Below are 13,118 nucleotides of genomic sequence, written 5' to 3'. Positions count from 1 at the left end.
GTAATTTAAAAGAAAATGGCGCGAGACTAGTGAGTATCGTGAGCTTGAAACCTGTTCGAGATTAGTAAAATGAAAGGAAAATTAATCACTTGACCATTTTTTATTGTAGAAAATCAAAAGTGAGTTTGTTATCAGTAAATTACGAAATCATATCACAATGACGTAAAGTGTTTGAAGATAAATTAATGTTTTATACATATATTTAACCGACCGTTGAAATATATATACATATATAGGTTATAATATGTACATATGTATTATTTTCAGTACCTATTATATTTTTGAATTTTTGTAATATTAATATGGTGAACGACTACGTAGAAGAAGAAGAAGCTGGCATATCGAAGCCTAGTAGCAATTTCGATTATATGTGTATATCGTTTTCATTGTTTAAAGTTTACACTTCACTAAGAAAAAAATATAGTAATCCTGAGGAGATTTTAATGAAAATTATTTTTTGAAAAGTTAATAATCATAATTAGTTGCATATTTTTTGCACTTTATATCCGGTCAATAAATTCTGAATTTGCAATATACTATTTTCCCAACCAGTTTGAGTTTATAGAAAATGAAAAAAGTTGCTCGCTTGCGAATTGCTCAACAGGATGATGCTACCAGTATTGCGAGTTCCGAAAATATGGCTGTGCGTACAACAGGACGTATAAAAGTGAGTATTATTTATTTTTAAACAAAAATAGATAACATACATGTACAAATTCAATGTCTTGTTCAATTCAGAAACCTAAAGCCGTCTTTGATCCTTCTGACAATTACTTGCCACGTTCACAACGTGTTAATATTGCAGCGACACATTCAGGCGGGACGGGCCCCACAGCAACGGGAATATCTATACTTATTGATCGGAAACGGGACACACCAATTTTACAAAATCAAGATACACAGCAAAATAAACGTCTTTCGCAATCCTCAATAACTTCGACCGGCACATCAGGTTCTGTTGGTGAAAACGTGTCCACAGAAATTGTATGTGATGTTTGTCAAAAACGCGAAGCTAAGCGCGGTACTCACGCCAGGAATAAATTGATATCTTGTTTGGAATGCGAACGAAGAGTACATAAATTATGCCTACAGGTGGATTTTGAAGATATTGACATTTTACGTCAGAACTACAAGTGCGAAAATTGCCGAACATGCGACGTATGTGACGCTTTTAACGACTGCGAACCAAAAATTAACGTAAGTGTTTGCTTCGAAATTGTTAGTTTAAAAATATATTACATACTTTTTATTTTATTTTTGCTTGTAGTTATAGTTAAAAACCTTCGAAATGTTATGTTCAAATTAAATATTTTTTCTCTTTATTTAGCAACCAATGGTGACGTGTTCTAAATGCGTTAAATCATATCATCTGACCTGCCACATACCTAATGTGTTTAAATACCAACAGACTTTTCGCTGGAAATGCAATAAATGTCAACCATGTATAAACAATGGAGGTTCTGCTTTACCAGTGAAAACAATACGGGAAATCATTGGTGACGATTCACATCGCTCAAATCGAACCCAATTTCTACAACAAAACATAAACATTGCAGAAGCTGCAGTCGAAGCGAAAAATGCTGCTAGCAAACAGTCAACACAGGATATGCAAGTAGGTAACGACAATGCACAAAAGCAAGGCAAGGGTGGCATAGAAAGCGATGGTAGTTGTCTAGAAAGCGGGGGTAGTAGTACTACAAGTAGCAGTAGCACGACCAGTAGCAACACAACTAGTTTAAGTGGCGATGTAAAGATTGGCGATGCTGCCGCATCGAAGAGACCAAAAACAAATCACGATGAGGCAATAAATAGCAATACACCGGTTATACGATATAGCCCTTACGAACCAATAGATGTGCCCGATGTAAAAGATTGGAATGCTGATCAAGTCGCTACCTATTTTGCCAAGTACTTTCCTAACGAGGCTCACGTTTTTAAGGAACATGAAATCGATGGAACTTCACTGTTGTTGCTTAAGCGCAGTGATGTTATTAAAAAGCTGCCAATTAAATTGGGTCCTTCACTGCGTATTTACAGTTTAATATTAAAAATACAGACACAGTTAAATGATCCAACACTTGGTTGGAATTGTGGACTTTAAAGCTAACTAGTACCAGTGAACGTTACAAACGTATATTTTATCATTATATTATATATGTTATTTGAATTCGGTTCCGCTTCCAACTTGAAGAACTTGTTTAGTTTTTTCTTTAATTTAATTTTTTTTTATTGTTTACCAATTTTGAATATTTCTTTAGCAATATTTATTCATGCGAAGCGTTTACGCACTTAAGAATTATATACTATGTGCTCACAATACGCAGAGTAAAAATGTGTATTTACATATTTAAGTTCGCACCACGTACTGACCCATTGCAGTATATATTAGTAGCGAAATATGAATTTGTAATATTTTTCAATATCGAATAAAAAATACTGTTCTTTTAACAGTTTTCAGTTAATTAATTTAATGAATATTTCAATAATTCACTACAGTTAATAGCATACAGAGTAATTTATTGGCAAATATTATAAAATATCAGAACCCATTATATTTTAACTCTTTCAAGCTTCAAACGTTTTGGAAATTTAATATCATACTTATTTACAGATAATAATAATTACTACATAATAAAAACTCGTTTGGGCGTTTAAATATATATTTTAATATTTATATGGGCATAAATGTATATGCTTACAACTAAATAGTTTTTGTGAGATTAAGTAAATTGCGTTCAATATGAAATAACTAACTAAAATCATTTTTAAGTTCGCAGTCGGTTTCCTTTATAAATTACTTAAGTTGCATAACTGACGTTAAATCCTTTAATTAAAATTAAAACATTTATGGTAATTACATTTCGAATACTGAAAATCAATTGCTAAATTGATTTTAGTTTAAAACGTCGAGTGTTTTAAACTCTGGGCAGGAGTTTTTCCTCATCCTCTAGTTGCGTTGGATTCTTTTGTGCTGCGTTCATTGTTGTCTGCTTTGCGTTTCCAGTTGACTTCTTGGGATCGTATCCATACAAAAATATGGAAGCAATAACTAATCCCGCACCAATTGCAAAACGTATAGTCAAGTTGAAGTCGAATAAATAAATAGATGCTACACATGAAACGACTATAGCTAAGGAGGTAGCAAATCCTTTTAATATGTTATCAGCATATTTTACCACGACTGCTACTATAAGTCCTCCACCCGCCTGTAGAAATATCAAATACCAAATGAACAAGTCATAACCATGGAAGAAACCGGCGCTTGCGATTTGATGTCCATCGTTAATGAAGCAAGTCAGCATACCAAATGGTATACTGAGCAAACTAAGTTGTACGTTACGCATCCATACGGATATATCGGCGCCTTTAAGGATTTTTTCAAAATATATCCCAGCGAAACCGGACAGAAAACATGCTCCTAGTGCTGCCCACAATCCGAGCATACGATTTTGCTCCGGTCCTGTTGATGTTGCACTTCCTGTACTATCATCCACAGTTTGCGCTAATTGCACCATTACAACGCCAGCAATAAGCAACAATAATGCACCCCACTGTGTGTTGATAAGGCGTCGTCGCAGTATGAATACAGCAAACATGGCGGTCGTCAATATCTTCAATTGATAGGTCACTTGGTAAGTGGCTGCATCCAAATGTGAAGCGGACACATATAGTAAATTATTTTGCACAATATAAACTAGTGAAGGAACGCACACTTTGAGTGTATCCACAGGATTCGCAATAATTGTTTTGTGCAGCGTACGTACAAATTTCTGTGCGTCCTTACCCTCTTCATTGAACACCAAAACCAAACAGGTGACAAGTTTAACTATCTCAGACATAAGCACAGCTAAAAAATAAAAATTGAATACAATAATACTGTATTAAATGTACAATTGTCAAACAGTCAAAAGCAAGGACAAATATTTACTATTAGGTGCTAAAAGTTCCATTTATAGCCTTTATTATAAACCTTAATATTTACTACTAGTGCTTTACATTTGACTGTTTTATAGATAAATACAATAAATATTCAGTATATCAAGCAAAAAGTTATAAATAGATATACTTACATATTTAAGTACCGCATTTTTTAATACGGAAAAAGTGCTTAAATTGGGTGCATATATGCTATGATTGTGTTTTTATCTCCACCTTCACTTTCTGATTAGAAAACCGGAAATATTTCTTATCTTACAAGAGAAGTTTTTGCTTATATTATAAATTTAAATAAGTCCAATCATATATGTATGTATGTATATGTAAATACATGCAAATACATATATATATACAGGTAGGTTAGTGTCTATGTATGCACATATATAAGTATTTAAGATTTACGAAAGATAATTGTACAAAAACTGTTCCGAATTTGATTAACGGTATTTTTCATTGAATAAAGTTACACACCTGTAGAACTGATGAAAATATCTCCCGGTCGGGTACGTGCATATCGCATACTAAGTCCAAGTATTGCATTTTGCAATGTTAGCGTTATTAAACTGATGTACTTCAAAGTGTTGGCGTTTACTAAAAATTGTAGGTGTTTTTTTTGATATGAAGAATAAAACGGATATTTATTGTGTCATACTAACCGTGTATATTCATGGCAGTTGTTGGTATAGAAGTTGTGGACATTGAAGTATGGGCAGGAATTGTAACTATAACCGCTGAGCTTTTCTGGACACTTCCACCAAAGTCGTGTATTCTGACTTGACCACGTCCAAACACCTGTAATTTATTATTACCTATTTAATTGCTTAATTTAATTCAACAATACTTTGTGACACTCTTTTATCTAAGATATCACATTCGGCATTTTATCCAATCCGACACGTAAACAGAAAATTTCCAATAAGAAGCGAAACAGCAAAAGCAACTCGCACAAAACGGGAAAACAAACAAAAGGGAAGTGAAAAATGGTGCATATTGCTCGGCAATAAGATGCAAATTCAGAGGTAAACAAAAACCACGATATGTTTCTCTAACCTTCTTATAACGACGTTACATTTTTACGCGCGAACTACTGACTAAGCGAGCATTTAATATATATACATATGTCCATATATATACTCACATCTTCCATAGTTTTTCCCATTTGCGCCATTTGGAAGAGTAAAGTGCTACAGTCGCCTTTTAATTTAAGAATATAATTTCACTTTTCAATTATTTGTTTTAATGTCCATTCGTGTGACAAATTTTTACTGCCCAATTATGTGCTTTAAGTGAAACTGAACATTATTTTCCTCTTAGTTAAATATTAATTATACGTCAACTCTAAGCAGCAAATAATATTTATTCAAGTGTTACGCTTGAACATTAAAATTGACTGACGAAGTACTCTCGTCGTAACATTGAATGAATGTTTATCAGCGCATTTATCTGCATGTGTGTGCTTATCAAGGTATATTTTAAGATGTAAGTATGTATATTTTACACCTTGCTACTATTGTTTTGTTTACTTCTTTCTGGGTTTGCTCACTTTGAAGTTCATTGTCTTCGTAATATTTACATACAATTCCCTTACATCCTATTTTTTCGAATTTAAGGTTAAATTCGAAAAAAAGGGAAAGGACAGCCTGGTAAAGCAAAAAAAATGTTATACATTCGCAACATATAGCAACGAAGTGAAATATTTTAAATTTTATGCATAATGTACACTCTCACAACTGTATGAAACAGAAATGTAAAGAATCAGCGCTTAAAAATGTAATCTATTGAAGTGTGGCAATACCATCACTGACAACAGCTGTTACACGAATTTCGCAATTGTTAATTTTTATAAAGCTTTATTTCACATATTTACGTTTTACTTTTTTTATATAAAATGAGTATCACTATTAATGGGGAGTTATCGGTAAATAATACAAATTTTATTATTTTGTGTAAATTAAATATAGTTTTTTTAGAATCTGGATAAAAAATCACTAGATCAATTAGTATTTCGAATACCAGCAGACGATGGTTTAACACCATGTTCCGTGCCAGCTTTGGTAAAACTTTATTTTATACATCAATCGAAGTAAATAATATATAAATTTTAGCATAAACATTGGGCTCCTCGTGCCAATTTTGCAACATATGTAAGTCTTTTGACTCAGTATGGTCGTGTGAAAAGTGGTGTAGAATTGGAGGAGTGGCAATACAATTCAAATTGCTTTTGCAAAGACATGCATTTTTTGTTAAACTGTCGCCATCATGAGTAAGTGTACAGTTAGCCTGTGAGATTTAAAAACTAATTGGTTTGGCTTTTTAGATTTTGGTCATATATGGTTTTTCAAAAGACTGCGCTAGCGGCGGTTGTTTCCTTTTTACAGCGGTCGACACCATTTTATTTGAATGTTTGGTCACAAATTGTTCAACAACAAAATGTTATAGAAATATACGAACAAATACTAGAACTGGTGATGCGTATCGTTTGCCGGCTTATTACTAATCGTGAATCGGATGAAGCTTGGTTAAGTGTTGAGCATCAGCGTGAATTGATTTATAAAAACTACTTAATATCAGTGCCAATGTTATTCGATTTACTTATGGCTGTCGGAGATGCAGATCCACAAAACACAGCAATATTACGTCGAATTTTTGATTCACTTTTACGAATTGAACCAAACTATAAGCAGGATATCTTAGCCGCACTGTCATTTTTCCGCACTGCATTTCGAAGTATACAAACGCAAGCGGAAAATGAGGGATTTGAAGGTGCTGGTGGAGGGGATTTAGATGAGAATGCTGAAACCCCGTATGATGATGTTGCTTTATACACCTTAGATTGTGCGTACTCACTAAGTGTACTATTAGCTGTTTGTCCGGAAGTGCAGGCCTTATGCGCTGAAATTAAATTGGGACAAAGGTGCAAAAGTTAATTTCATATAAATGCATATATTAATAAACCTTTATTTTTATTTTTAGTATTGCGCAGTTCTATGATAATACAATACCTTTTTTGTACAAAAACATATTCCTCATTAATGAGGCTGCTACAAGTTTGGGCTGGCTTAATATGGCACGTTTAGAATATTTAAAGGCGTTTCGAAGTATAGCTTACAGCTTTGTTGAAGCGGCCATGGCAAACCCGTAAGATATTTTGCAACTTTTCATATTAATTAGTGTATACTAAAGCATATTTTTTTAGAGCTGATAGTATGCCGAACGCTGAACTACTTATAGGATTACTGACTGAATGCCTCTCAGAGCAGACTTTCGTTAATGATTATGGCCGCTTATACCCTGTTGAACTAGATGTTGATATACTTAAACAAACCTGCAAAAATTTGTATGTAGAAAAGTTTAGAATATAAGCATATTGTTTAGAAAATAATTGAAATGTTTTTTATAGGGATGGATTTAAGGCGTCTTTTATTGTGCAAGGATATCAAACAGAATCAAAATCGACTGTGGACAAAAACAACCCAAAACCGAATAAAAAAACTAAAAATTCTTCGAAATTAAATAATAAAAATAACCAAACATCAAATAAAGATACGAATATTACATCGTCCACAGTAGTAGCTCAAGAACGTGATATTGATTTAGAAGTAACGTCAGTATTGGATGTTCTGCCTCATTTAGGCACAGGGTTTGTTCGGCGTATACTTTCGCGTTATAACAATAGCGAAGAGGCTATTGCCGCTATACTTGAAAACAATCTACCACCTGATCTAGTGAATGCAGACCAAACCGAGGTATATATACCACCCGATCCTCAAGATAAGACTTATCAACAGACTGGTGTTAAACACTTTAACGTTTATGATGGCGATGCATATGATGTCATGACGCAAGATAACCCTAACTGTATTATTAAACAGGGTAAGGGCATGCCAAACACACCAAGAGATGCTGCTCAAATGTTAGATGATAAAAGTGATTTAGCTGAAATAAAATCACGCTATCAAGCGTATACACTAGTAAGTGAAGGGGAAAGTAGCAATGATGAATATAACGATGAATATGATGACAGTTATGAAGCATTATTAGAAAGTGAGACACGTGTAGTTAAATCGAAACAGCTTAAAGCTGGTCTGGCAAATGTTGAAGATGTATCGGACGAAGAGAGTGAGGATGATCAGGAAACGGCAGAAGATAAATCCAATTTAGATGCACAAACTGATCGTAATAAACGATTGAATTTTTGTGAAAATCCCGAAGATATTCGAGCTCGTTACGAAGCTCGACGACAGGCTAAATGGGGTAATCGCAATCATGGCGGCAATTTCGATAACAACAGTAAAGCGAGAGATGTTGTTGGTGCGCCAAAAGGTCAAGGACAAGATAAAGACACTTTGAGAAATCGCGATAAAAAAGAGAAAAATAAATCTTCGCGTGCAAACCATAATCGCAAAATGGGTGCAGCCTTTAAACGTAGCAAAGGAATGATGGGCTAATCGTGTTTAAGGTTCGTGTCCTCTACTCTTGTTGATTTGCGTAGTGTTGAATTGATTATTACTTACCCAAATTATTGAACATTTTTTTATGAAATAAAAATGAAAAATAACAAAGTTTTCAAAGTATTGAAATTTTGTCCGTCTTTGTGTTTTAGTTACTGCTCTAATCATACTAACAACTACGTCATTTAAAAATGTATTAACCTACGAAATTTCCCATTATATAAAATTATTTATTTCTGCCTTAAATAAAAAATTTTCCCAATTTAATAATGTGCCATTGATGGCATGGTAAAGAAAATTGTCATCTTACATTTGTTTTTTTTTTTTTATAAGAAACTAAAAGATGCGAGTTGAATAAGCAGCCAAAAAATACTCTCCTTTTTATTGAATGCTATTTCGCTCCGTTGTAGAAGTTTTGAGCACTCAATAACGGGTTTTTCAATAAGAGCGCTACAAACGTTTTTTCTTTAATTAAAATAAAATCTGTTTGGGATATCGATGAAATTCCTTAATCCTGTGAAAGCGCATTTGATGCCATTATGTATGGGACTCGATTTCTTTTGCATGACCGCCACGGGCACGCTTGCAGAAGTCCAGACGCTGAACCAAGTTTTCGACGGTTTTCAAGCATAAATCGGCCGATATTGCTGCCATTTCACTTTCGATATTCGTACGAAGTTCATCAATTGTTGCTGGCTTATTGGCACAGACCATAGACTTGACGTAGCCCCACAGGAAATAGTCTAACGGCATCAAATCGCACGTCCGGGGTGACCAATTGTCTGGGCTATTTCGTGAGATAACACAATGTCGCCGCCGGCTCATAAACCGCACCAAACCGTAATTTTTTCGAAATGTAATGGTGACTCACGGAGTACGTGTGGATAGTTACCTGACCAATAATGCACATTTTGCTTCTTGGCGAAACCATTGAGCCAGAAATGAGCCTCATCGCTGAAAATGATTTCTCGATGAAAATCTTCATAATTTCAAGTTTTTGCTGAGCCCAATACTCGAATATACGACGATTCTGGTCGTCAAGCGTCTTCAGTTCTTGCGTCAATTTGATCTTGTAAGGATGTAGACCAAGATCTTTTCGCAAAATTCGCCACAAATACGTCACAGGGATGTCCAATGCTTAAAAACGACGTGTGAAAGACTGATTTGGGTCTTCCTCAATTGATGCGCTGGCGACGGTAATATTCTTTGTCTTACTGGCACAGAAACATTTTGTACTGTGCCTGTGGATTGAAATTTGTCCACTAGACGCTCAATTGATGGATTGGACGTAGCGCTGTTAAAGTTGAGGCCACTGACTCCGAATTTCGGTAGTACAATTTAATAATTTCGACTTTTTGTTGGATCGTATATCTTTCCATGATGAAATGGCAAAGCTTAGTGATTATCAAATATCATCAGTATATTAATATTATATGTAACTAATCCATCTAACGACTACTTAAGTTTATAGTTCCGCAATAGGGCAAACGACAAAATATGTACACAATAGTCTCATTATTACTTCCATTGAAAAATAAATTTTCTTTTTTTTTTAATTCTAGGTGCGATTAATGATTTAAGTTAGACATTTGTCCCAAGAAACAAAAAGATTATTAATGCAAGATCAGAGCTCTACAGATAATTTCGGAGGTAAGTGCTATAAAGTTCTTTACGGTATATGAATATTTGTATTTTTAAATATGTATCAAAATCTGACAAATATTTGAAAGTATATACGGTTTGAGACATATCATATTCCTATTCTGACTCGCTACCCGATTTTATCCATCTAAAAGTCCTGTATTTCGGCGATCTAACCCTATGTATGTAGGTTCGTAAGTCTTAAGGAGCAAGAACAAGAAAAAAAGTTAACTTCGGTTGCACTGAAGCTAGAATACCCTTCACAAATAAAAAAAATTGTCCAAACAAGAACATGATTTTGTTCGTTAAGTTTGTATGACAGCTATATTCGTATTCTATAGTGATTCGATCTGTATAATTGACTGCACTTTACCACTGCGTTGAATAATAATCCCTGTCAAATTTCGTGAAGATACCTTGTCAAATAAACAAATTTTCTATACAAAACTTGTTTCTGATTGTTCAGTTCGTATGTCAGCTATATGCTACAGTGATCTGATATGGGTGGTTTCGATAAATGAGCAGCTGCGTTGGGAAGAAAACAATTTGTGAAAACTTTCAGATCGATATCTCAAAACCTGGGAGACCAGCTAAATCGACTCAGCTCGTCACTTTGCTCATTTAGATATACATACATACACATGTATTATAAAGTCTCGCACGGTTACGTTTTAAAAGGCTGTAACTCAGAAGCTATCTCAAATCGATTTAAAATGTTATTATTAAACAAGTTTTATACTTCTTTTTTTGAAAGATGTCTCACCACCACAATCATCATGTAAGCAGTCTAGTTAATAAAATCAAAAATTAGACTTCGGCTCTTCCTTACTTGTTATATAATAAAATATTAATTAAATAATATTTATTCCATGAAATGTTCTATATTTTTAAATAAAAAATAGTTAAGTAGGGTCAAATGAATTTAATAAGATAAGCTTAAACTATACTAAGTATTAAAATTTTTCCCCCATGGGCTTTATGGTGATGTTGTGAACCTATAAAAAGAGTAATCTGGTGTTATTCAAATAAAACCCTTTATGTACAAATTTGTTGAATGTACCTGTACATTTGGTGGTGTGCTTATTGCCCATAATACAGCATCGGCCACATCTTCCGACGTAAGACTCGGTAGCATATCCTTGACAACATTGCGAATAGAAGTGGGCAATATGTCGGTATCAACAATGCCTGGACTGATGCTCTAAATTTAAATTTAAAAAAATATAGCATGTATTATGGGTATGAGATTAACCATGCGAGCTGAAATGTAAAATAGAATTCTAGAAATAAAGATTATGACATCTTTGTTTCGTTTAATTTTTTGAAATGCATTTGACAGATAAATGCTTTTGAATTGACGTCATCAACGAAGTAATGAGTATTACTATGCATTTTTTGTCTTGGCTTTGTACGCTATGTTGCCTTTTCTCATTCGTTCGCTATGACCTTCAAAGTTTAACATACCATCTGATCTCATGTAACTGACTGACAAAAAAATTACATTTTCACGTAGTTTAATACAAATCTTTATTATCACCTTCAAGGGCTCCTGACACTAACGTTTTATCAGATTTTCCATACACTTGTTATAAGCCCTGGCTGGGTTGACCTTCAATACCTCTATCCGACGTATTTCTTGCGAGAGACTGACGATTGACACTTTTTGCACTCAAAACCTTCATCAAAATGTCAAGTTGATCCATAAGAGATTTTGATATCCTCTGATATCTCTCTAAAGTCAACGTGGTGATTTTCAAGCACAAGCACCACACCCTTACGGAATCTTTTGTGCTACAAAAATACTTGTGCTCGTGACAAAGCGGACTCCAAAAACACACTAGTACAAATTTTGTCGATTCGGTTTGCGCGCTCAGTTTATATGGATCAGCCTGAATCAAATATTGGGTAGTCAAAAAAGTATTTTCGTATTCCAATAAATTCCGCTAGAGACATTATTCCATCTGTGTAAAACTTTCATCAGTGTAAATCGAAATTTTGAAATTTCCAGAACGAAAGCGAGCGAACCATTGTTGTGCTCGAACTGATACAGCATCGTTTCAGTAAACCCACTTGCGAATTTCTTCATTATTTTCACTCACTTGGAACAGCTGTAACTTTTTTTCAACTTTTGGTTAAATGAAGCTGAAAATCTCACCTTTACAACAGTATATGGTATGACACAATGTGATTGATAGTACTGGAGATATAAAATTGCAACGACATCTATTGACAAAATACGTAAAGACTTTTTCGACTACCCAATATGAACAACGTAGTCTTATTGATGCCACTTTCATTATTCTCTACAATATAATTTTTTTTATGAATACCACGTACCGTTATTCGTACACGAGTCTTGTGTCGCTGGAATTCTTGTCGATAGATTTCGTTCATAGCTCGTAAAGCGAACTTTGTTGCAGGATATATATTGAGCGATGGCAAGTTTGGACCCAAATTCGGAACTTGCAAACCAGCCACACTATTAATGATCATTATATGACCTTCAACATCACGTTCACGCATTGAATTGAAAGCCTCGCGTGTACAAAAAACCGTACCCAACAGATTCGTATCGATGGTGTTGCGTATTTCATTCGTATTCTGACGTGCACTCAACTCCGTAGTCGCTATAATGCCAGCATTATTCACCAAAACATCAACGCCGGCGCCCAGCTTCTGCTGCGTCCACTTGAAAGCGTCGCTTACACTCTCCTCCTTTGTTATATCACATTTGTAGGCGTGTAAATTGGAGCGAAATCGCGTAGGTAATTCCTGTTGCAATTGCGCAATGCGTTCCTGGCGACGTGCTAATCCCACAACAACAAATCCGGCACACACCAAAGCCTTGGCACAAGCAGCACCGATGCCACTGCTAGCACCAGTCACCATAGCAACTTTGCCCTGCCAGCGCTCCATGTTGAATGTGATGGCAAGTGACAATGATTTCATATTCAATTATACAAGTGAAACCCTATAACTGCTACATTAGTTAATCGATATTGTAAAAAATTAGTATCGACCTAAAAATCATCATGCATAAGTAACTTCATATGCAATTGTAAAAATATACGAACTTATGTACATACACGG

The 13,118-nt window shown here is 34.6% G+C and overlaps 4 protein-coding genes across 4 annotated transcripts; 2 read left to right on the top strand and 2 right to left on the bottom strand.

Moving 5' to 3' along the window:
* Nucleotides 1-246: 246 nt before the first annotated feature.
* On the top strand, nt 247-2,466 carry LOC126760503 (uncharacterized). The gene is made up of 3 exons (XM_050476171.1): nt 247-667; nt 739-1,197; nt 1,328-2,466. The coding sequence occupies exons 1-3, from the start codon at nt 569-571 to the stop codon at nt 2,099-2,101; spliced, it is 1,332 nt and encodes a 443-aa protein (XP_050332128.1). The 5' UTR covers nt 247-568; the 3' UTR covers nt 2,102-2,466.
* Nucleotides 2,467-2,642: 176 nt separating this feature from the next.
* On the bottom strand, nt 2,643-5,338 carry LOC126760504 (UDP-N-acetylglucosamine transporter). Its single transcript, XM_050476173.1, has 4 exons — nt 5,075-5,338; nt 4,593-4,728; nt 4,408-4,527; nt 2,643-3,847 (listed from the first exon to the last, which is right to left on the bottom strand). Exons 1-4 carry the CDS (start codon nt 5,102-5,104, stop codon nt 2,916-2,918), a joined length of 1,218 nt encoding a protein of 405 aa, XP_050332130.1. The 5' UTR covers nt 5,105-5,338; the 3' UTR covers nt 2,643-2,915.
* A 391-nt stretch (nt 5,339-5,729) lies between these two features.
* LOC126760340 (activating signal cointegrator 1 complex subunit 2) lies at nt 5,730-8,516 on the top strand. Its single transcript, XM_050475916.1, has 7 exons — nt 5,730-5,854; nt 5,907-5,990; nt 6,042-6,199; nt 6,254-6,850; nt 6,910-7,074; nt 7,133-7,273; nt 7,337-8,516. The coding sequence occupies exons 1-7, from the start codon at nt 5,825-5,827 to the stop codon at nt 8,382-8,384; spliced, it is 2,223 nt and encodes a 740-aa protein (XP_050331873.1). The 5' UTR covers nt 5,730-5,824; the 3' UTR covers nt 8,385-8,516.
* A 2,368-nt stretch (nt 8,517-10,884) lies between these two features.
* Nucleotides 10,885-12,962, bottom strand: LOC126760341 (farnesol dehydrogenase). The gene is made up of 3 exons (XM_050475917.1): nt 12,366-12,962; nt 11,089-11,229; nt 10,885-11,023 (listed from the first exon to the last, which is right to left on the bottom strand). Exons 1-3 carry the CDS (start codon nt 12,942-12,944, stop codon nt 10,982-10,984), a joined length of 762 nt encoding a protein of 253 aa, XP_050331874.1. The 5' UTR covers nt 12,945-12,962; the 3' UTR covers nt 10,885-10,981.
* Nucleotides 12,963-13,118: the final 156 nt, after the last annotated feature.

This window comes from Bactrocera neohumeralis, chromosome 5, assembly GCF_024586455.1.
Source record: "Bactrocera neohumeralis isolate Rockhampton chromosome 5, APGP_CSIRO_Bneo_wtdbg2-racon-allhic-juicebox.fasta_v2, whole genome shotgun sequence".
Taxonomy (NCBI): domain Eukaryota; kingdom Metazoa; phylum Arthropoda; class Insecta; order Diptera; family Tephritidae; genus Bactrocera; species Bactrocera neohumeralis.
Note: the sequence above shows the minus strand (reverse complement) of the source record. Positions and strands in the feature narration are given on the sequence as shown.